The 24,501-nt window shown below is 39.3% G+C and overlaps 2 protein-coding genes across 3 annotated transcripts; one reads left to right on the top strand and one right to left on the bottom strand.

Moving 5' to 3' along the window:
- Nucleotides 1-756: 756 nt before the first annotated feature.
- cant1b (calcium activated nucleotidase 1b) lies at nucleotides 757-11,376 on the top strand. Its single transcript, XM_042484752.1, has 5 exons — nucleotides 757-862; nucleotides 6,773-7,372; nucleotides 7,464-7,604; nucleotides 7,905-8,108; nucleotides 9,398-11,376. Exons 2-5 carry the CDS (start codon nucleotides 6,832-6,834, stop codon nucleotides 9,766-9,768), a joined length of 1,257 nt encoding a protein of 418 aa, XP_042340686.1. The 5' UTR covers nucleotides 757-862; nucleotides 6,773-6,831; the 3' UTR covers nucleotides 9,769-11,376.
- ogal (O-GlcNAcase like) lies at nucleotides 10,079-22,956 on the bottom strand. 2 transcript variants are annotated; one of them, XM_042484749.1, is made up of 17 exons: nucleotides 22,607-22,956; nucleotides 22,364-22,415; nucleotides 20,901-20,998; nucleotides 19,486-19,616; nucleotides 18,009-18,180; nucleotides 17,256-17,354; nucleotides 17,014-17,153; nucleotides 16,756-16,900; nucleotides 15,694-15,795; nucleotides 15,323-15,585; nucleotides 15,058-15,241; nucleotides 14,565-14,650; nucleotides 13,349-13,441; nucleotides 13,177-13,265; nucleotides 12,984-13,104; nucleotides 12,768-12,897; nucleotides 10,079-12,013 (listed from the first exon to the last, which is right to left on the bottom strand). In XM_042484749.1, exons 1-17 carry the CDS (start codon nucleotides 22,677-22,679, stop codon nucleotides 11,877-11,879), a joined length of 2,115 nt encoding a protein of 704 aa, XP_042340683.1. In that variant the 5' UTR covers nucleotides 22,680-22,956; the 3' UTR covers nucleotides 10,079-11,876. The 2 variants fall into 2 exon arrangements, with proteins under 2 accessions (XP_042340683.1, XP_042340684.1); XM_042484750.1 differs by having other exon boundaries at nucleotides 15,058-15,232.
- Between the last annotated feature and the right edge of the window lie 1,545 nt (nucleotides 22,957-24,501).

The raw sequence follows: 24,501 nt of genomic DNA, 5'->3' as shown, positions 1-24,501 counted from the left end.
GAGTATGTTATTTAAAAAGTGTGCCGCAAATCAATTCATTCCCTTTCATTTCTTGAATCAACTAACATTAACAGTGTTGATTTCCAGCATACAGACATGCAATTCCCCAAATCCACTTAAAAAAAAATCCCACAGCATTCAATGAAGTTGCAGAAGAGAACCATGAAAAACTTGGAAAAAAGGATATTCAAAAAAATTTGTTTTTGTTTGCATACAAAACTATACAGTGTTACTTTTGAGGTTTGGGGATTTTTCGTCTTTCTTTTTTAAATTTATTTAAGGTTTGGATATTTTTGTTTTTTTTTTTCAATTTTATAATTCTGGATATGTTTAATTTTTAGGTTTGTCTGATGGGTACTTATTATCACTTAAAGTACAATTTTCTGACCATACATACTTTTTCCTAAATACAATTTTCAGTGCAGGGCTTTTACTTTAAACAGAGCACATTCACAGGGTGGTATTAGTACTTTTACTTAAAAAAAAGAGTCTGAATACTCCTTCCACCTTTGATGGGGTCAAGGTCCTGTGGATACAACAGCAGCTTTTCCATCCAAAACCCTCCCATTAAATGTTAATACAGTCGCCTTTTGTCCTTCTCAGAAAAAAAGAGTCATTCTTACATATGCACTTCATTTTTGGAGCATATAGTCAGTAAAAAAAAAAAACAGCCTGAGTCACGGGGAGTGGTAAGTTATATTTTGGATACAGTCAGTGGTGAAGTTTTTGTCACGCTGTGGGGACTTTACGCCATCGCTTCAGTTGCCTCAGTCTCCAGACAGGAGGAGCTAACCGCCGACCTGCTAACCAACAGTCCATCAAACATGTCCAACCGGTCGGGCTCGAAGACCCTCTGGTCCAGGTAAGCCCCGAGGATTTAAAGGTCACTAAATGACGACCAGATAAATATCGACTCCGTTCACCGTCTTAAGTCCGGTGACTAAGCTTGTTGTTACCGTTAACCGTGTCAGTGGTTAATGCTAGCTCAAGTTGCTAGCTGACGTTAGCTTCATAGCTAGCATCTTTAAATGAACCGGCGTTGTTTTAACTCTTGTATTTAAGCAACTGTTTGGCGATACCGACTGACATGTGTCGTATTATGAGGTACGTCGATGTTAAATCGTTTAACTAAAGTGTGACTGGATTAGTTCAAAGGTTTGAGGTTTAATTTTCACTTTTGTGGACGCTAGTCAAAGTTTACAAGTGTTGCCGGGGGTGCTTCACTGACTCGTCATCTCTCTGCCTTCGTGGCTCTCTGTGAGCTCCATGCTGAACCCCGGTACCGGAGGGTGAATGAGCTGCACCGTGAAATTACATCAATTATCAAAGCAGACATGTCTCTGCAGCCACAACGTTACCCTGTTAGCAATAACAAAGCCAAATGAGCACTGGCGCTTTTCTTTTTTTTTAGTTGACTCAAAAGAATAGCAGTAATCTTAAGCTTGTACTGACCAGTGTTTAGGGAACATAATGATTACTAAACTACCTGTTTGCATTTTCTTTTATTGCCACGTCTGTTAATAGATAAACCAGGTGTTTTAGTAACTTTGATTGGTTGTCTTATGATTGACAGAGTTTGTAAAGGTCAGACTAAACCAACAAAGGACAAACATTTACACTGGTGGTTTTCCCTGCTTATCCACCCAGGAGGATTTGGCTTGAACTGGCATCTGTGTAAAATAAAATGCAGACACATGCTATAAATACACACCAAGATATCTCTGTCACACCTGTAGTGTCTCCCAAAAAGTAAATTGGTTGGATGTCTTTCAAAAACATGGCAAGAAGGCAATGCAAAATTAGAAAAAGAGAAAAAGTCTAAGGAAATTTCCTGAAAATGTGCACAAAAAAGAAAGTAAAATGTACCAAAAAAAAACAAACAAACAAAAAAGAAGTAAAAACCAAACAAGCACAGGACTTAAAAAAAGTTCCTCAAAATTCTAATAATTCTCTAATTATGATAATTATATTGTTTTTTCCCCTTGCTTTTTCTTTTCTGTTCTTTTTTTTTTTTTAAATAATCACCTAAATTTACAACTGTCTTGCAATTTGTAGAACATTTCTTTAAAAAGTTGCTCATTGCCTTTTTCCTGTGTTTTTGGAAGAAATTGAACCTACTTCAGGGTTCAAAGGTTTAAATACTTGTGAAACACATTGTAAAACAGCACAAGAAAACTGATGTCGATCCAGGTTTCAAAGGGTTACGGGACCCCTTTTCTATCATTGAGTACTGACGACCCCTGACTAAGTGACATATTCTAAGGATATTTCACATTATATTCGATGCATAACTATAAAAGCACAGAACAACTGATAAACTGTACAGTTAATCCAAACAGCAAACACATTATTTCCTGTTAATTTTACACCAGAGATTTCTGTTTAGTGATATTTTAGAAACTTTTCATACGGTTCTCTGCATTATGTAGTTTTTAACAGGATTCAGGATTTTTTGGGGGATAAATTCAGTGTCTTCTTCTCCTGGACATTTGGCTATTGCTCTAAAATTAAGGAAACTCAAGCAACATTTCACATTTAAAAAAGCTTCAACTGGCAAATATTTGGTAGTTTGCTTGATAAACTGAACAAATAAATAATAGAAAATAGTAAATTAAATACTTTCTGTTGATTGACGTCCTTTGTGAACAGCGTTAAGTTGAAGAAATAATAAATATAGCAGAGTCACACATCAAGCCTTTTAACAGTGAATCACACACACAGAAACACACAATCAGAAGCGAGTGCTGCCCTTGTTGTGACTTTAAATGACACTGTGGGCAGGGAACATAACAGAGACTTTAGATGTAATAAAGCCACCCAGGGGATTTGGGCCTATATATAGTTTGTAAACATCCAACCACATTTAAAATTTGTTCAGCCTTCATTGAAAGTGTGCATTTGGCTTTTAAAACAGGTTTTTAAAGCCTTTGTCAAGATTGATTGTGTTCACCACCAATACTAATCAGTGATGGTTCACCAGGCCTAATGTTTTCTTAATCCCACTGTTATTAAAACTCAGGCACCCTACACATTTCACAGGTTTGGTTTCCAACCTGTTCTTCTAATTGTTATCACTTTTAGTGAAACCTGGCTTTCTCTTTTGACTCACCAAACAGGGGCAGAAACTTGAGATAGAGCAGTAGAGAGAAAAGGAGGAGACTTGGTGAGATAGAGATCGGTTATTTATGCGGGACACAGTGGCTGAAGGGACGTGGAGTTTATTATGGGATGCGTGCGAAGGCCAACAGCATGATGGTTACAGCGTGTTCAGGGGAGAAGAGGCGAAGGAAGGGTGAATAATTGAATTCTTCACACAGCATACAGCATACAGCGAGGCAGTGTTTGGGTCTGTGCTGTAGTGGGATGGGAAATAGGGGCCATGAATACAATGGTGACAATAAGGGCATTATTTGTTGGCAGACAGTCAGCCAACTTGACATGTCAGTGTGTGTATGTGTGTTAAAGAGCATGTTAGTTGAATTTGTGTAGAGAGACACCGAAGAGACAGAAAGGAATAGTAATGGTTACCAGCTGTATGGGATGTGAGATTATGTGGTCAGTAATACCAAGCAGCCTTTGGTAAATATTTCTACAAACTGGTTTGTGTTTACACCCATGTTTATGAGTCTGTAGAAATGAAAGCAGACTGTTTTTTCAGGCTTATGTTGCTCTTTCACAGCAACAAACATTTTGTTGATGCCGCTGTGACATTTATTTTGGGTTTACTAAATGGTGATGATTTATCGCTTTAATTACTCAAGTGGTCTGCCTCTTCTGTCCCACCTAGATATTGCTTCAGCACTGCCATAAATGTGTAATTTACAGTTGCAATGTCCTCCACTGCTCAACATCTCATTAATTTTGAAGCTGCATTTGTTGTTGCGCTTTTTCATCTAATATTATGCTTCAATCATACATTTTAATCTCAAGCAATCATTCGTAATTGCAGGGAAAGGGGTTTACTCTTTCAGGAAATTCCTTTCTAAAATGCAAGAATAAAAGCATTTTGTGCTGCATGTTCCAAAAAGAGGTCTAGTAAAATTAAGTGTTGTTGGTTTTTGTTTTACTACTATTAAAGGGAGGTAATGTTGCAAGATGTGTAAAGACAGGCCTGTCAGAAATAGGGTTGCAGAGATATACTGGTTTTATGGTATATTGATATTTGAAGTTGACGATTATCATGCTGTGTACTTTTGCTTATCTAGCATGTTGAAAGAAATGCAACTGAATGGAAAATCTCGCATTTATTTTAGTTATTTTCGAAAGGGAGAATTTTTACACATACTTCATTTAAAAAAATGCTTGCAAGTCTCAATTGTGGTGATAAAACATTCGTTCAACCTAAACTAAACCTTTCTGTTTTCATTCCTTTAAGGGTCACTCTGACTGATAATAAAAATTATACTTCAATACCATGATACTGTGAAACTGTAATATTCTTTGAGATGGTTATCATACTGCGAAACCTTATACAATTACAACCCTAGTCAAATATGGCTTATTATTTTTTTATAGTGTTTTCAACAGATAAACTATATCACACAACTCAGTGCAGAGGGGTAGAGGGAGCTCAACCTGTGACTGTGCTGAAGCTTTTTCACTATTCCTGTTGGTCGCCCTTAACAACGGAAAGGTTGCGGGTCACCTTGGCACTCTTGTTCTCACGCAACAAGCACACCTCTCATATTTCAGTGGGCAGGGTGTCTGTTGACATGTAAATACCAGCCCAGAACCTGTGGTGAAAGTTAAGATAATTAAAGAGCTTATATGTAATTCAAATAAGAGTAGACAAAAGCTCATTATAAGCAACCCTACGTGGATCTTAAGAGAAAAGTATAGTTCATTAGTACATCCATGTGAGTTCTGTCTGTGGATCCTACAGTCCTCTGCACATTGTAGGGCTGGGCTTCATGAAGAAAATCAAATATCAGTATTTTTGACTAAATGCCTTGATATCTGCACTGCAGGGTTGACTATTGGTGCTTTCAGTAAATATTTATGGACTTAGATTTTTGATAAATAATCATCAGTAATGTGGATATAATGCCTAAGTGTATAAAGGCAAATAATACAACCTTTATAACAGTTTGGTAAGTTAAAAAATTACACAACTTTACTGAAATGCACCTTTAAAACCAGAAAAAGCAACACTTATGATATTAAGACATCCAAAATCTAAGCCGTGTCAATATAATATCAATATAAAGCCCAGCCCTACTTATTGGCATGGTTTTAGATGTGGATTTTTTTTTGTGAAATTAGGTTTTAAAACATGTTTTGCTGGCTTCTAGATTTAGATAAGTTGTTATTAAGTTTACCTTTACATGTACCGCCAACCAAAGACTACAATGGGCATGAGGTGTCAGCAGAATTATAGGAATAGATAATTATAAGGTACATTTTTGTGAGCTTTGAGCGTTTCACTGAATCTACAGAGGACCAGGTTTCCTATAGGATTTTCTTTAGCAGACGTTTTAAGCCACACAGATGCTTTGCTTCTTGTCACCTGATCAGTGTAGTTAGTAGCTGAGGGCCTAAACAACTTGTAATACTCCAGCATGTGAAACTGTGCCTCTGCACTTTTCCCCTGACAGTGAGTGTTTTATTTGTTTTAATTCATCTGAATGTCATTACTGTTAGTGGATGTGGTCTCTATTTTGTGTGAGGTGACATACCTCTGCTACAAAACGCTGCAGAAAACCTGAATCCTTCTGTTGACTTGATGGCATGAAAGTCCCTAAAAAAGCCAGAGTTTGCTGTTTTTCCCATGAGGCTCTAGTGTAGTTTCATATTACAAAAAAAAAAATCTCGGGGCTTGGGGGTAGAAAATAATTTTACATAAACATCATAACTGCTAGGTTAGATATATGCTTGTCGTCTTGATAAAGTAGGATTCCTCAGCTACCTACTCAGTATGCATATTTGAGGTTCTGCGTGAACAGTACAAGGCTCTGTTGTAATCAAAGAACAATAGGAACAACAGCCTATTTTTCCAACATGTTGTCTCATCCCCCATCTTTGTTCTTTTATCTTCCCCAGCCATTGTTTTCAGTGATTTCATTTGACCTTTATGCAGAGTTTTGATAAAATTAACAATGCAAAGTAGTTTCAAACAGTGATTTGATTCTTGTCCGCTGAAAACAATGCCAGGTCATTTTACAGTACCAGTTTTATACATATATATATTCATATGTATATGTATGTGTGTGAGAGGAAATAACTATCCATACCAGCAGACAGCATTTGTCTGTAAGCAAGCATCATTATAAAAAGAAAGCTGGAAGACTGTCTTGACTTTAGTTCATCAACCCAATCCAATGTTGAAAGAACAAAGCATATTTACCGTGCAGCAGTGAACAGCAGCACAAACCATGAGGAAACGTTTGTGTTAAGAGCTCAATGACTATAGAAAAACAATGTTGCCTTATATAACAAGTTTTTTTCAACTTCATTCTGTTTGCCGTTTGTTTACTTTTCCCATTTGCGTTGCTCTTCTCATACGCTGAGCTGAACTGCCTATCAGAGTGATTTCATTTACCATTGGGCTCTGCCATTGCTGCTGCAGATTCAACATGCTGTATCAGCTGGAAAAAAAAGCAAACGAGGGCAATAGTGTGGGACACACTGCAGTGATGAGAGCCATGAGCGCTCACCAATGGCCCAGCATTGATCAGCAGCTGACAGTCGACTTGGTGTGTCAGGGCCTTTACATTTGGTGCTATATCTCATCCTCCATCATGCCTCTGATGTGCCTCTCTGCGCTCTCCCCCAGGTTATAGTGGTCATCACTCCCAGTCCGACCCTGACAGTGAGGATGGAGACGATACTTCCATGACCTCCTTTGGTGTTGCCGTCCGAGGCCTACCTCTGGCCTTGGCATCCATGTCCCAAGCTGCTACCTCAGATTCGCGCTTCCACCCTAAATGGCGGGCGATCACCGTGGCGACCCTGCTGGCTTTAGTGCTCATGTTATACCTCCACCGGACAGTGGGGGACAGAGACACTGTCACCAGACGTTACTACCGCAACAGGGTTCACAGTTTGCAGTTGCACAGGGAAGGTGAGGATGACATCTTCAGGGACACTAACAGACAAACTGCACAAAGCATTTCCCAGCACCACCAGAGACGTGAAATACCTTACAATGACACATACCCATTAACACGACCGGAGAAGACAAGGCACGGTGTTCGCTACCGCATTGGTGTGGTCGCAGATCTGGACACAGCGTCTCGTAGCTCTAAGGATCAGACGTGGTTCAGCTACATGAAAAAAGGGTACCTGACTGTGTCCGACAGCGCTGACAGAGTGGAGGTGGAGTGGGATACTGAGACCGTCACACTGGAGAGTCATCTGTCTGAGAAAGGACGAGGTACATGGACACACACTGATTTTTACTCACTATGTTTGTGTTCTCACATCAGTCTGTTGGTAACCTCACTGTTTGACTTCCTGTGCTGCAGGTATGGAGCTGTCTGAGCTGGTGGCGTTCAACGGTCACCTGTACACTGTGGACGACCGCACAGGGGTGGTGTACAGGTTAGAGGGCAACCAGGCTGTCCCCTGGGTTATATTGCCTGACGGGGACGGCTCAGTCTCCAAAGGTCAGGCTCCAGAAGTCATCTTACCTCCTGCCATTGAATGCATGTACATCCTCTGAGCTAAATTTCTCAAACAACCATGAACATTGTAATTTCCTCCAGCAACACAACTTTATTTGGCACTCAAAATGCCTAAAACAAAACCAAAAAATGTAGTCCAAAGACAGCCAGTGTAGCCTTTGATTGCTTCAGTGTGTGTTGTGCAATAAAGTGGAAACATCAGTGGAAACAACTTCAAAAAGGCCGGCTCCATTTCCGAGGTTCACATTTCTTCTCACAAATCCGTCTTTGTTTTGTATGCAGGATTCAAGGCAGAGTGGCTGGCAGTGAAAGATGAGCATCTGTACGTCGGTGGTCTGGGGAAAGAGTGGACCACGACCTCTGGAGAAGTCGTCAACAACCACCCAGAGTGGGTAAAGGTCGTCGGCTACCATGGTGACGTGCAGCATCAGAACTGGGTGCCGAACTACAACGCCCTGCGAAACGCAACCGGGATTCAACCACCAGGTTCTGACTTCTTTTTATTTGTTTCTTTCTCTTTCTCTGTTCTAATACAGCAAATACTAAATTGGTATTACATCTTGGCATTAGCAGCAACAGTGTAGTTTGGGTTTCAGATGTATAAAAATAAAAAGACAGTGAATTTAATTGCTTTGGTAGGATTGCCTTAACAGTATTTAAAACCGCATTCAATTTCATTAGTAGAACATATTGTATTTGCACCATAGACATAAAATTATAATTGAACGGACGGTCCAAGCAGTGGACATTTTTATGAGTACATTTGGCACTGGAACTGTTGTACTGGTCTCAGTTTTGTATAAACAAACCTAAACATGGCAAGTCTCAAACTCACTGAGGTGAGGCTCTGCAGAAACGACCTAATTAGCAGTGGAGAGTATGTGCTTAAATAAGCAATCTGTGAGAACTGCAGGGATAAACAAGGTGTAGAGCTGAATGTTTTCACATCGTACTGCGATTTAAGGATTTATTTTGACCAAAGCAGAGCTGGTGATATCTAAGACCATTTTATTTTGTTTCTGTCGAGTTGAATTAAGTGTTGCAATGAATTAACAAGGCAAATAAGAAAACGTTAGTCTTAGTTTGATGAAAGAGAAACTTGGACTGGTGTATGGTTGTATTTGGTTTGGTTGGTATATGGTTGGTATTTTTAGGTAAGGTCGTCCTCTTATGCAGCATACAGCCTCGCTAAACTCAACTAACAAGAAGTGCAGCTTGCATAGAACCTGAGAGGGAAAACCCATGGCAGAAAAACCTGTATTTGGTAAAGCTTTTGTTGTGAGCGCATTTTTTCCCCATTTATCTAGACAGGAAGTCCCATGAGATCGAAAACTCTTTCCTGAGGGGGTTTGGCCTAAAACCAGTTACAGTTTAAATGAAAATAAAACACAACAGATGGGAAATACAATCATCAAACGCACAAGGAAGAGACTAAATCCAGCTCAAATAAAGCAGTTTTATTTCTCAGATACAAGAACTTTAAACAGGGCTACATTATCAAAATGCAGCATACTCTGCAGATTACATATAAGACGGGTGTTTACCAGTAGATGAGCAGATATATGTAAGTGTTGTCTTGATTTTTGCTGCTAGACAGTTATAAGATGCCTACAAGAGATTTTAGTGATTCACCCCAAAATAAAATTGTGAGAGGAGGGCAGCAGTTTAAAAAAGAAGAAATTACATCCAAAACTGCCACTCACATTTACACTCAGTCTTCTTTACACTCATGTATTTTGCTAACTCTCTCTTCTTCTATTCTGTTTGTTCTCTAGGCTACCTTATCCATGAGTCGGCAGCATGGAGCGAGCGTCTCCAGCGCTGGTTCTTCCTCCCTCGCCGTGCCAGTCACGAGCGCTACGAGGAGAATGCAGACGAACGGTGTGCCACCAACCTCCTCCTGTCCTGCCCCGCAGACTTCAGCTACATCACGGTGCGGCGTGTAGGACCGCTCAACCCAACCCACGGCTTCTCCTCATTTAAATTTGTCCCAGACACAGACGATCAGATAATTCTGGCCCTGAAATCAGAGGAGGACGCAGGCAGGATTGCCACATATATCATTGCATTTACGCTAGACGGTAGGGTGCTGATGCCTGAGACAAAGATAGAGGATGTGAAGTATGAAGGGCTGGAGTTTATCTGAGGATAACTCTGAAAATACACATGTTCCTGGAGGCTCTATCTGCAGGGGTCCTCTACAGTTTAGACTGTATTTGTACAACACTGTTGTTTAAGTCCTTAGTGTTACATTCCCCTCTCAGTTCTACTGTGCAATAATCTTGTATGACCCAAAACTATATATTTTGTAATTCTATTGTTTGATAATTGAGCGGAGCAAAAGAAAACGGCAGGAGAAATCTGCACCACCACCAAGGCTATGAGGTATCGCCAACAACTGACCAGTTTGTATGGAAATGGTTTAGGTGGCCCATCTGTGACTGACTACATACACCTGTCACGAAGAAATGGTCACTAGCAGGTCACCACCCAATAAGAATTTTAATGCTTTTATAATTAGACACTACTGATATTCCAGAGACGCCGGGGTTAAAAAAATATTTATATATAAGTGGCAGTTATTTTATCAAACACCAGGGGCCAGATGCATTAAACTCTGTAGATTTACAACTAAAACTGTGTGTATACACAAAGGCAGAAATATGCATATGCATTCTTTTCATCAGATTTTTAAAGCCTTAGCTTTAGTCTGTTTCATAAATCTCAATCATTGTGGCGCTAGTCGCACAAGCACAAGCCTCATTCCCACAACCATAATTTGGATGTAGAAATGCACATTTGTGTATTGATACTTGTGCTCTTTCACCATTTATAAGACCAGTTCATTAAAAATACGATAAAGAAAGTGCAATTTCACAAACTGTTTTGCATTGGCGGGGCTCTCAAACCAATTAGCTGTCACAGCACATGTCTGTTGATATTTGTATCATCTTTATTGCCAATTGGTAAAATCATTCTCATCATCAGACATCAGGTGGACAATCAGTGCTTCCTTCACAGCGGCGCTCATGCTGAAACTGACTTTACAAAGTGCTTCACGGGCTAAAATTAAACAATCATTAACAGGGATATTATTGTAAATAAAATAATGATGAAATTCATCACTCAAATAACATCAAATTATATTTATAAATGTGCCTTTGATTGACATTTTATCGAGAGGTGTTATGACCGCATAAGTAATAATCAGTGGTTTTGATTAACGACCTAAAAAAAACACAATCTGTCTCTAATGTTTAATCTCATCTTTATCATTTCACGTGCTACCATCTCAGCTAAAACCGTTTGTCCGCCTGGTCTGAAGACTGTGCGGCGCTCTTACTGTCATCGCATATTCCTTCTTTAAAAATACCAGTTAGTGTGTAGGAAAAGCTAAACGCATGGTTTTTTGTGTACATGGTTTATGCATCTCGCCCCAGGTAATGTGGATCTTTTCTCCTGCTGCCAAACTCTGCTGGTCAGACACTCAGGGGAACAAACCGGATAACATATTTTAAAGAAAAGAAACGAATGTTCTTAAATTACTTGAAATATTAAATTAACTCATTGCTTTGTGTTTTTTCTTCCTGTTTAGACACACTGAAGTCTGTTACTACAATTCTGTTGATGTTACAGGTGGAGTTATTTGATGCATTTCTACTTCTGATTCATAAACTACATGTGATACGTTTTTTTCTGAACAGTCCACAAATGGTTCTCAGACATTAATAAACTGAATATTATTAGCTTCTAAGGCCAGAGAATAATTGAAACACCAGCTGTTTTATTTGTAACATTCATATTTTAATTGTGTATCCTCTCAAAAATAATCAAAATATCTTATTTGAACGGTTTGTTGTGTATACATCATATTTTAAAATGTGTCCACCACCAGCCGTGAAGTGTCTGAGAGATGCAACAAATCTGAAACTTGTTCAAATATGTGGTGAACATTTTTATTATGCTGGGTTAAAGCAACAAATGTATCTCAAAAATAATCACTTTACATTTAAAAATTTGAATGTCTACAAAATCAGTAGTATTTAGCATTACACTTTGTTGCACAAATGTCACGAAACGTTTCTTTGACTAATTTTACAACTTTGTAAGAGGACACTGGCAAACAAACATTGGTGATAATGATTTTAACTGATCAAAAATGATGATGGAGTTAAGTTTATCATGCTGCAAAGTTACTTATTTCTCACAGTTTCAACATTCACACCTGAGAAAAATCCTTGTGATTGATCCTGCTCACAGGCTCGTCCCCATGGCAACGATGTCATGGGGTAGGCCGGCCATTTGTATGGGTTTGAAGGAGCCCAGTTTAGTGTAAAAGTCGAGCATCCTCCGATCGTTCTGCCTCAACTCACAGAAAACTCCTGTTGAACCTTTAACATAGTGGAAAAGAAAAGTTTGAGATATAACAATTATTCTCTACATCCTAGGGAATTGCATTTTAAAATGGGCTTGATTGATATTGGGACAAAGTCATGGAGCAACAGTGATGCAAATCTCAGAAACCAGCTAATATTATCATTGTCCTGCTGCAGGGCCTGTAGATTTGTTAGTGGACCTCTGCAAGTTGTAAACAATCCAACCTTTTGTTTCTCGAAAGAACTGCTGGGTTAATAGTTATTTTTGTATCATGCTAAACATTACAAGATACCTTTGTCATATTTTTCAGTCTTGCACACACAAAACAAATGTGTTTCTTTTATTTTTTTCCATGTTTTGTACAAGCTGGGTAAAAAAAAAAAAAAAAGCTCTGTTTGAGGTTTTGTAAACTGGAGCATTTTCTGCTGGAGAGAGCAGAGAGGTCACACTGCTGTGTCATATCTCCTTTGTCCTTCAGGAGAGGGAAACGGGGTCTAACTGGATTGTTTCAGCCGTCAGCTGGCACTTGTATGGAAAATGCAAGAAATATTCACTCTTTTGCCTGAAAACATCAACAAATCCACAGCTGGAGCAGTAAACTAATGCTGCTGTGAATTTCCTCACTAATAGCTGGTATGGAGTTGTTGTGACAACAACAGCTCCTCCTTGTGGAGAATATGCAGCCTGTTGAGTTTGTGAATTTAATCGCTGGCCAGTTTCATGAGGCACCGAGAATTATCAAAGGCACTGAGCAAGGCGTTGACCTACCGCTGCTCCTGATGGAGGACAAAAGCCGACCAATCATACGCTTGGCTGGAGAGGGATCGGTGACCCGGGGCAACACTTGCACAGTAACCAAGGCGGGGAAGTCCTTGAACACGGAATCACTTACTGCCCTCTGGAGGTAAGAGGTAAAACATACTGCAAGTTATGCATTTTATCATCTTGTATTCTGGAAAATGTTTAGATATTGTGATTTATCACCTGAATCTTGGCTGCAGCTGGTTTGGCGTCTGTGAGTCCCAGTGCATAACCACACACCCCAATCTCATCCTCCAGGACAAGCGCACACTGAGGGGAAGGGGAGATCTCACCTGCTGACAGGCTGCAGTGGGGACAGAGGGAAATGTTAAGACTGAAGTATGAAAGCATGAATAGTTGAATGAGTTTTTCTCACCTGTCACAAATAAGTGGAGGCTGCATCATCAAGGGCACTTTGCCCTCTCCTGCACTCTGCATCTCCCTGAAAATCTTTTGCACCACAATCTAATGCAGAAAACAAAACTGTAACATCATTACTGACTTTTAACAAAAATGTATCACAGTGTCTGAAGAGCTGGCATCCAAACCTTGTCCTCGGCGCAGTACGACCGTATGCAGTAAACCGCCGTCATGGGAGGATGTCTGAACAGGTCTCTGTTTCCGTGACAAGGCAGCATTCTCTGCAAGTACAAATATACGCTACATTCATCTTCATGTGAGGCGGAGAATATTATTGATGAGATACCGTGACGACCTCTGACCCCCTCAGTGCTTCCTCTGCTGTCTTTTGTGCTTCTCTTTGCAGGTTGTCTGCAGGTAGAGATGGGTGGAGCCATCAAGTTGATCATTTCCACCTGGGCGTGCTGGGCGTAGGTTATTTAAGATGGCTCCTCATTCTGTCTCTATCTCTCTAAAAACATCACCCTCTACCCTTTTGTTTTAGTTCCCTTATTTGTTTTGCTTTCACAGCACCACATGCACATCCCATATGACAAACACAGCCAATTTACAGACTACAGATCGATTTATCATCATATTTTTGGTGCGGTTTTGAATAAAATATAGTTTAAATTACTTTAATTTTGCGTGATCTCTCTCTTTGTCGAGCTCACTGAGCCTGGGCTGTGAGAAAACGGGGGCTCGTTGGGAGTAATTGTTGCTTTGGACCTTTGTTCAGAGTGGTAAGTGCTTGAGCTCTCTCTGACTTGTTAATGCTAAGTCGTTTGGGAGATTCACATGTTTACTTGTTTTAAGGTTTTGGTGATTTGTTTTAGAGCATTAGTTGTCCCTGCTAGTTTGATCCACTTGTCTGTTCAATATTTTCCAGATCTAGTATTGTGTGAACTCAGAGTGGAAAGCAAGTTTTCCCCTGTTTGGCAAAGTGGTGAATCCTGTTTTAAGATGTTCACCTATAAAAAAAATCTAAGCCAACTGTGATCGTGGGCAGAGCTACGAGCTCAGAAGCTTCTCTGTGGCTGTGGGAAAGGACTTCTGGTGTTTTAATTCAGCTCACTGGTTTAGTGTGCATAAGTATCCCTAAGATTTTGATAATTTGCCTCTGTGGTGGATGATTTTATTTGCTTGATGAGCTTTGAACAACAAAAAGTTGCTAATTTTGATATTGCATGATATACTGCATGATAAACACACAGAAACTTTAACTTCAAGAGGAACTGGAAAAAAATGACATTCAGAACAGATGATATTTGCTTGGTGCCTTATCAATGACTGAATGATTATGGGGAAAACTCATTTAATATGACCTTAATGACCAAATATGTCAGTGTCTTAGGATGAAGTTACCTGGAACTCTCCAGAGAGGCCTCCTCTGAAGCCCCAGGGTTCAGGATCATCGTTCATCGGCTGGGCTGAGGGTCGTCCCTGCCCTCCTGCAGAGAGCAAACACATAACGTGATGCTTAAGTGGGTTAAAGAGATAGTTGGGTGCATCTTGTAATGCACCAACTATGGATAAGTACCCCATACAATCACACTTTTTAAAAAATCCTGACTATCCTGTTAATATATGTGGATTTCAATTTGTTATAAATATGATTGAAGATGAGCAACATGATAGATCAGATGCATCAGAGATACTTTGCAGTGATTTTTTTCAACACTTTGGATCAAAGTTTGCCGATTTAACTTTGCCTTCATGCAGCTTTGCATTGAAAATGAACAGGATGCCACTGACTGCTGTTTCTCTTTTAGCAGCAGCTTGTCCCCCTGACACACCGAGTCTTTTACACACCAGCCTGTGTGGTTTGATCGGCATTAGAGGATTCAGATTTTCTCACCGAGTGTTTTCACGTAGGCTCGAGCCAGGCCGACCCCACTCTTGATGTCACAGATGTAGTTGTAGAGGTCGTACAGAATGCTGCGGTTTGGGGCGTTTGACAGACGATTGAACATCTGCACCACCGCTTCGCACATGTCATCAAACTGCGCTGCTCTCGAGCGCCACTCTGCAGTCTGAAAAAACTATTTAGGCATAAATTTACAGACTGAAGAACATTATTCACAACATCTGCTGCTTGAAAAACCTTAAACATGCAACACTACCGTGTCTGTCTCTGCAGTGGCGGCCCAGCTGTGGTTCTTGAGCCAGTCCAGCTCCTGCAGCATGGTCCTGGCTGTTGCCCCGTGTTCGTACGGCAGGTAGAAGAGGTCCGACAGCAGCTTCAGGTCATCCAGGGTCAGAGGCTCGGCTGTGTACAGCGGATTCTCCCCAGGTCCAGGAACATAGGAGTTCTCTCCCATGTCTGTCTGCATGGGCTCCTCATCTGACGACTCCTTCTTGAGACGAGCTGAAGGACGACAAAGGCCTGGAGGTACGAGGAGGGTGATGAAACATTTTGTCTTCATGTGATACCCACCTATCTCTGCCTTTTACATTAAAGCTTTTGTGGTTTAATCGAAGTGTTCTTGCGTACCTCCAGGTTGATCGGTGCTCAGAAACTCCTGCAGCCAGTCGGTGAGGGCCAGGATGAGGGCTTTCTGGGGGCTGTAGCAGGGATCCTGCTCCTCATCGCCAGCTGATAGAGGTCGGAGACGGTAAGACAATGCACTGAATCCACTCGTCCAAAGGTCTCATATATGTCAGGCTTTTGCTTTTATAACCATTATCCTGATTGTGTCACTGTTCTTAGATTTCAAAGTTTGATCACCTCCAGAAAAAAATGTTTTTAGAAATGACTGAAGTCGACTGTAATTAGCAGTAAAAAGATAAACGGTATCCTTGGACAGATTACTTAATGGGACTACCAGGCACAGACTGATTCAAATAATCGTGCCGATCAGCAAGACTCCACATGACCACAAAGAGACAAAAAAGACCAAAAAGAGATGCAACAAAACTGCAGGGGGCAAAAATGGGACAGACACAAAATGCTCAAAACACAATACCCAATAAAACCACAAAGACACAAATCAACCACAAAAAGATGCAAAATAAGTACAAACGGGGCAAAAATACAGCACCAAATCACCTTAAAGAGACGCAAATACCCACAAAATGACCAACAAATGCAAAAAATTACCCCTAAAGGCCACAAAACAACCACAAAGAGACACAAAACATCCAGAAAAGATGCAAAATAACTACAAAAGGGTTACACACACACACAAAAACAACAACCCAACAACACTAAAAAAAAAACAAAAAAACCACAAAAAGAATCTGCCCATGGCTGTGTCAACCATTATCTAACGCTTTAGAGCAGACAACTGCTCTCTGTTCAGGCAAGTTCTATCGTTAAAAACCTTCAAACTTGAAACCTGCACAAGCTAGATGGTATGTTTTTTATTTTTCAGGCACATGATCCTGATTTGTCGGTGCATGGAAGTGATTATGAGAAGATCTTATCAGTCTTTTGTTTTGGAAAAATGGCAGTAGGACAGACATCCGCTCCTTCCCAAAGGTGATGGATGCAATAAAATGTAAAACTGAAAGTTAATTTAATTTGATTTAATTTTAAGAAAAACTTGAAACTCACCCATTTCCACATCCCTCTGTCCCCCATCAGCTGTAGCTTTGCACCATGTAGCCAAGGTGTGGATGGCCACAAAGTTTGGGTAGAACTCACAGTTGGGATTGGTGAGCACTCCTCTCAGTTTGGGAATCAGCTCAGTGGGACGGTCCTGAGAGGCAAAGATCATGTTAATATAATTATTTCCAGTTCAGACTGGAGCTGATACATCTCAAATTATAAATATAAACAGTCTTGTAAAAACAAAAAAAAAAACAAACTGACCTTAAAGGGTCCAAGGAAAAGCCTTTGGGGGTCATAGTCGTTTGCATGGATATTGTCCCATATGACTGGTGCCCTCTTCAGGACGGAGGACACCTCTTCTATGGACTCAACTGAGATTTTGTGGGATACCACTTTGGGACCTAAATTACAATGAAAAGTAGAGCAAGAGCAAAAACTGTTAGAAAACTGTACCTTTAACTTCTTTTGCGGTTTAGTGAGATTACTGGTCAGCGCAGTCTTACCAGTCCACAGTATGTCTATCCCAGGCAGCAGCTGCTCTCCCACAGTGTGCAGGTAAGAGGACTGGGACACAGTGGGAGTACAGAATGCAGCACAATAATCTGGAATTACAGGGACAGGACAAATGTGAATGATAGAAAAAATTTAAAAAAAATAAATAAAAAAAAAAGACGAGCTGCGTAAAATAGAGGCATCAGACGGTGCTTGCATGCTTAAAAAACCCCTGTGACCTGGGTAAATGGGCTTGATTTCTTTCAAAATCATGAGAAGAAGGCAATGATCAAAATAAAAAAATGACCAAAACATTAGCAAGAAATTAGTAAAAAGTATAAGAGAATTACATGACAGTTAACAAAAACCTAAAAAAAAAAATTATTAAATTATCAGAAAAATTATAATTTTATTATAAACATTATAATATTCTGTAAAATGTTTTAAAATATATAATTCTGATGCTTATAAATATTGTTTTTGGGCATTTTCTCCTTTTTTAATCAACAATCTACTAAATACTTGTAATTTGTGGGAAATTTCTTGCCAAGTTGCTCGTTGCATTTTGTCTTTTGTTTGCTCAAGGTTCAAAGCTTTAAATTCTTGTGAAAGGTGTCTTAATGCAGCACAAGTAAAGTCATGTCTGTCCAGGTTTCCAGACTTCCCAGGGTGTGTTGAGCAGCACTAAATAGTATTTGAAACATCTAAAAGAAACAAACTGCAGTATGATCGGTCATTTAGCGTCTGTGACCACACTGCCTGACCTGTAGGACAGAAGAGGAAGTACTCGGGGTCTCCCAGGTGCTGGTACACCTCATTTGTGATGGCCACCTGAGCGTGGGCGAAGGAGCTGAAGGTCTGCTTATCAGCTGGACACATCTCAGTCTCAATGTCATCAAACAGTAGAGAGAAAGACCTGCAGCCAAACTGCCTCACCTGAGAGAGAGAGAGACAACAGCTCAGGGTTTGGAGATCTTAAAGGGACAGTGTACCCCAAATTAAAAAAATCTGCTTTTGTCGTCTTACCTATGGTGCCATTTATTAGTCTCGATTGTTTTGCTGTGAGTTGCTGAATGTGGGAGACATTAGTCGTAGAGACGTCGGCCTTCTTTCAGCTATAATGTATCTAAATGGCACTCGGCTTGTGGTGCCAGAAGTGCCAAAAAATACATTTGAAAAACTCAACAGCAATGTCTCTCTCGCCAACCGCATCACCGTGCCGAAAGAAGCTTGCATCTACTGCTAACTCACGTAGCACCACTGAGTTAGCTAAAGTTACAGCACGAGCCCCTCGTCCATGAGTAGATGCACACTTCCTCCTGCGCAGTGATACAATTGACGAGGGTAGTTTAGTAGAAAGAAAGTAGTTCCTACATGAAACTAGTCACAGCAAGGTCTGTGGCTTATCTTGCGTAAGCGGGTAATGTTTTCTGGGAAGAGACATTGTTGAGTTTTCCAAGTGTATTTTTTGGCGCTTTGAGCAGCACAAGCCGAGTGCCATCTAGTTCTGTCTTACTGGAGAGGAGGCAAACAGCTCATGGCCGATATCTCCACACAACTGATAATCAGCACTACAGGTAAGAGGAAAAATTTGACCAATTGTTTTTATTTATTTTTGACACAACTTAGACAGGTAAATTAAAAAAAAAACAGGACATAATAAAAAATTAAATGCATATTTGACATTCTCTTAATTAATGTATGCATCATGTGATGCAGCTGACGTTCCCCTTAACCATGGATCTTTCTCTAAACTCCACAATACATGTAAAAAGTCTCTTGCATTATAAAGTAAAAATGAAGGAAATATGAATACAAGTTCATATCATATTTCTAGCAAAGTTGAGTGCCTCCTCTCTAGCCTCAAGAATAACATGTCCTGCATCATTTATCCTAACAACAGCGAGCTCCACAGATAAAATCTCAAAAACTAAATCTACTTTAGAATAGGAAAAATAAGTGTTTTTGATTTCCTTTAAGACCATTTTGTTTTTCTAACTCCCAACAAAGTGTATTTCCTTTATAGCTAAGAATTACATCCACTCCCTGCAGCTGTATCAGTGCTATCAGTTGCTCATTGACCTACTTGCAGTGTATCAAGTGATTCTAGTTTACTGCTTCGTGTTTGATATAATTAATGTTGTCTCCAAAACAAACCGTCAGAGAGCCATAAAGCTGCGTACAGCTGAGATTAAATGATCCCTGGTGCACCACCCTTCATCTCTGCATACAAGTCCTAACCTGATCCAGTTTCCTCTTCAGGGCAGCAACCTCTTTGGGGTTGGAGAAAGTAATGTCCAGGCCTGGAGAGATTGCGTAAATGAACTCGACATCGTGCTGCTTAGCAGCTGATATCAATGCAATGAGTTGTTCTGGGAAAAGAATAAAAGATAATAAAATAAAAACACTGTTCCCAAGATTCAGAAACATCACAATCAAATGCTGTTTGATAGGAAATAGATGACGTATACATTCGCAGTTTGGAAGGACAGGCTCGAGCGATGCAAACCAACCAACATTTGTGGGATTTTTCATGCCTACATTCTCAAGTCGACGCCACAGTTCCCACACTACATCCAGCATCATTACGCGTTTAACTTATGCAAAGGGACAATGATACGTGATGGCTCAAAGTCCATTGACAGTGTCTGTTTTGACGATCAGGGACAAGATCGTTTCAGTGGGTCAAACTTCAGATCATCACTGCCCTTCACTATAAAACATTACTGATAAGATGCACCTCATTAACAAAAGAGAGGCTCCAATGTGAGCAATTAAACAATGTCTCTGAGGAGATAATGATGACTCAGAATACACTGATACAAAATGAGAACTGTTGACAACTACAGTTTAGAAACGACCACATCCCTTTTTTGTTTTCCCAGTGTTGTTTTTTTTTAGTTCAGTTTGCATTTGTGTTGTCACGATCCTGGAATTTCTAACTTTGATACAATACAATGAAAAATATCAATATTCACACCATATTCGATACCATGGGGGATATTGAGACTGAGGACATACATTTTTATTTTTTTTTATTAAAATCTAAATATAACAAGGCTATAATATCACATTTGTTAACCCTTAACAATAAAAGAGAGCAGGAAAGCACAGCAGTATTTATCCATAAAACAGTATTTTTGACACTTGTTTGTTAATGAGGATCCTGATGCAAACACACACTTTATGGTTTGAACACAGGGTTTAATTGAGGATATTTTTAGTTTCAGAGCTTTTTAAGATTAGCAACCATTAGCGCATTTTACGAATGCCTGGGTCACTTTGTTAAAATTGGTAGATCTGTTAAATACAGCTTATTTTTATTATTATTATTATTTAAAATTGCAACCTCTTTTAGGCAGATGTTGCATCAAAACATAGCTATTTAATTTTGCACCTGTCTCTATACAGTTGTACATATATCCCTTTTCCTCCAGACCCTCTTAAAAATATTAATTCATGGGATATGAATGCATGAGGGAGAAGAAATCTATCTCAGGTGACGCTATGGATAAAAATATTAATACCCAGGTAGTAACTGGCCAACATTTACATATTTTTACTCTATCTCGGGCCACCTTGCGGGTCCAAGAGACAGATGAGATTTGGGATTTCATTCAATCGCCAAGGGGTTAATGTGAAGGAGTGAGACTCACCTGCTTCCTCAGCAGAGTACAGGTCCCTCCAGTACATCCTGTGTTTGTAGTCGTCCTTGGGGGCGTACAGGTACGTGTTCAGCCCCCACTTCTGCTCTCTGTGAAACGCAACACCAGCGATCAACAGTCACACCGAGTATGAAGTCAGCTGTTACGATGAGAGATAACTGTGATGACAGTGGATCATTCTGCCTGTTTAAAGAGTCTCTGGCTTATTACTCGCAACAGGATGTTGTATATTTAAATAAAATATATTGCAAGTTATAGGACAGGAATTCTCTTCTCTTCACCTATGGTCTGTTTTCTCCTACGCACCTGTCTTCAAGTTGCTGAAGGTGTACATGAGCCTGTACATGCAGAATTTTGTTTAACCCTTTAATACCTGGATCAACGTCACTTTTCTTGTGCTGCATTCAGAAACTTTACAAAATAATTTTTGGTTTGATTTCTTTCAAAAACATAATGAGCAACTTGGCAAAAAAAAAGTTTGCTGTGTAAAAAATGAGTAAAAGATGACAAGAAAAGAGATGGATTATTAGATATTATGATAAAACAAGAGAAAAATGTCCAGAAAACTTTTATTTTATAACTCTCTTCATTATATATTTCAGCTTACAGAAGTTGAAACAGAAACTGATACATAAAAATATATTTTGTTATTAATTTATTTTTTAGTACGTAATTGAGCTAATTTTTTAGTTTTTTTGTTGTTGTTTTACTTCAGTTGTCATTGTTGGGTTTTTTTTTCTTACATTTCTGTTATTTTCTTGTAAGATTTTTACTTATTTCTTGCTGTTTTTTTGCTAACTTCTTGGTAATTTCTTTTTCTTGTTTTTTTGTTGTTGTTGACTCCAGAGTCAACAGCAGCAAAAATACAAAAAAAATAATATAAAATCAATATACACTATTTGATAGGGCTCGAGAGATTATCGGCCTGGCTGATTGGAGCCGATATTTGCATTTTGCCGATTATCTGTATCGGCATTTTATTTTAATGATTGCCGATTAACATTAATTCATTAAAAAGTGCAAAGTGACATGGAAGGAACTTTTAATTTGTAAAACCTCAGGGAGCATTTTTCATTTTATATTTAATTTTTCACTTCACAAAAAAAAAGTTGCTGGGAACTTGCTGTGTATGATGTTTAGCATTTCAGTTTTGTTTCAACATTTGCATATTGTAAATGCAAATTGGTTCCAAATATCGGTTATCGGTCTCATAAACTACTAATAATCAGTATCTACCCTGAAAAACCAATATCGGTCGCCCCTTACTATTTACACCTCGTACTCACACAGATACCGTATGTACATGATTGATAGACAGTTGCATATAATAACTAAAATACACACATGTTGTGTAGTATATTTCCAGTGAAATATAGAAATATAACCAACAAATATTATTGCAACCTCCAGTTTCATTCATGTTTTTGCTCTGACTCACAGTGGGAGCCACATACCTTTTGAACAGCTCTGTTCTCTGCTCCATAGTCCATGGTCGCCCATAAAAACCTGCATCAAGCAAAGCTCAAGTTACTATGCCACCTAACCAGAAGTGACAGAGACATGATCCATTTTCAGACTGTATTTTCCATAAGATATATCTAAGGTAATCCTGTGAGCTTGCAGTCTGTCTTGAAGGACTGTAACGTCCCTCCAGTTGCACTGGCACTGGGATGTGGTGGTCCAGTGAGTCTGCTCACCTTCCACGACTCCACTGATGAACCTCCTGGTCCCAGTTTGGGGTTGCCCCCCGGCAGTGCCCGGTCCCGACATGGTTTAGCGTTGACCTGTCTCGTCTTGCTCAGTCTCTGCTTCCTGTTTACCGATGAGACACCCCTGACAGCGAAGTCATAGCTTTGTCTTTAATTTGACAGACTTTTATTGAACCGTCCTCTCACGCCTGCGCAGATCGCTCGGTGTTAGGCGCCGGAAGCACTGCTCCGCATGATGCTAACGTGGTCTAAAGTCTGCAGCTGTAATAAATCCTGAGAGAGAATAAAGATCAGCTTTTGTTTAGTGATGACTGAAGTTCACCTCACACACATAGGCAGGCGCGTGCAGACTGTTGACTGAACGTCAACGTGTCCGTCCAACGGCTGAACGTCTTAAAGGGACAGTGTCCTCGCAGCTTAAAGGGACAGTTCACTTGAAAACATAGAGGGGGCAGTCAAAATAACAAACACTTTGCATTTTATTCCACAGTTGCGAAATATAACTAAATACATTTACTCGAGTGGTGTACTTAAGGATAGAGGCCGACAGATTATTGGCCTGGCCGATTATTGGGGCCAATATTTGGCATTTTGCCGATTAACTGGATCGGAGTGAATGATCCGTGATAAAAAATAATTACAAAGTGAAAAGAGAGTGTCAGCATTGTAGGAACTTTTACTTTGTAAAACCTCAGGTAGATATTTTTATTTATGCATTGTTTATTTAAATTTTCACTTGACTTTATTTTTAAACCAACTTGCTGTATATGTTGAAAGATTCATTTCAACAATGTTTTGTATTGGTGTGTTTTATATTATATTAAATTTGAATTTTGAAAGCAGTTCTGCTTTGTGCAGTTTCCATAGGATAATGGTACACACATCTTCCTGATTTCTAAGAGATTTTCCTTATGTCACATTATTTGAAAGTATTTTTGACTGCAGTTTAGACAGTGACTGATGTAAAAGCATACACACATATTATTAAGTTTAATTCGTTAGTAATCAGGCCTTTATGTTTAATCTAATAGAGGCCTGACAATCTCCATTTTACAAGTGATAAGGCATGGGTCTATGCCATTCTTAATAGTGTTTTAAGACAGAAAAATACTCTCTTTGAAATTAACATTTACGTGTGTATAGGTTTTTTCACAAACACACTCAGTTATAATAATTTTAATAATGATAACTTTATTGACATAGCACCTTTAAAAGCAGTTGTTTCCAAGTGCTTTGACAGGCAAAGCAAAGGCAGGAACTCTGGGAATAATAAAAATAGACATCAACAATCAAGCCAAACAGAGAAATGTGTAGGATAGTCAAAATGGCCAGAGTACAAAGGTCAACAAAGCAATTTTTTAGGAGTTTTTAGAAAATATAAAAACAAAAGCAATAAAAGACGCTAAAAATAATAAAAGAGGAAACCTTACAAGACCACAAGACAAGAAGACATCACATCAGTGGGTCTAAAATAAAGATAGGATGATAAAAACAGATGAATAAGAGATAGATGAGCAGGTGGATAAATTAAAACATGACAAGATTGTAAGAGCAGGCCATAAGAAGGATGGGGTACAAATAAATAGAGTAAAAGCAGTTAAATATATAGAGAAAGAGTAATAAAATAAAATATTAGTACCCACTTTATTTATTTTGGATAAGAAGTGAAAGAATATTGCCACCCGGAGGTGTCCTCTGTAGCCTTTACCGTGTAAATTAACTCAGCTAATTCACAGATGCAGGTGTGCGCAGTTTAGAGGAAGGAGGACGCAAACGAAACGCGCATTTAATCTGTTTAATCCTTTCAGTCTGTTTATCGTTTTATTTGAGTTTGCGTCTTGGGGCTTGACTTTATTTTAACCATTGTTAAGGCCTATTTTTCT

Source organism: Plectropomus leopardus, chromosome 4 (genome assembly GCF_008729295.1).
Source record: "Plectropomus leopardus isolate mb chromosome 4, YSFRI_Pleo_2.0, whole genome shotgun sequence".
NCBI lineage: Eukaryota > Metazoa > Chordata > Actinopteri > Perciformes > Serranidae > Plectropomus > Plectropomus leopardus.
Note: the sequence above shows the minus strand (reverse complement) of the source record. Positions and strands in the feature narration are given on the sequence as shown.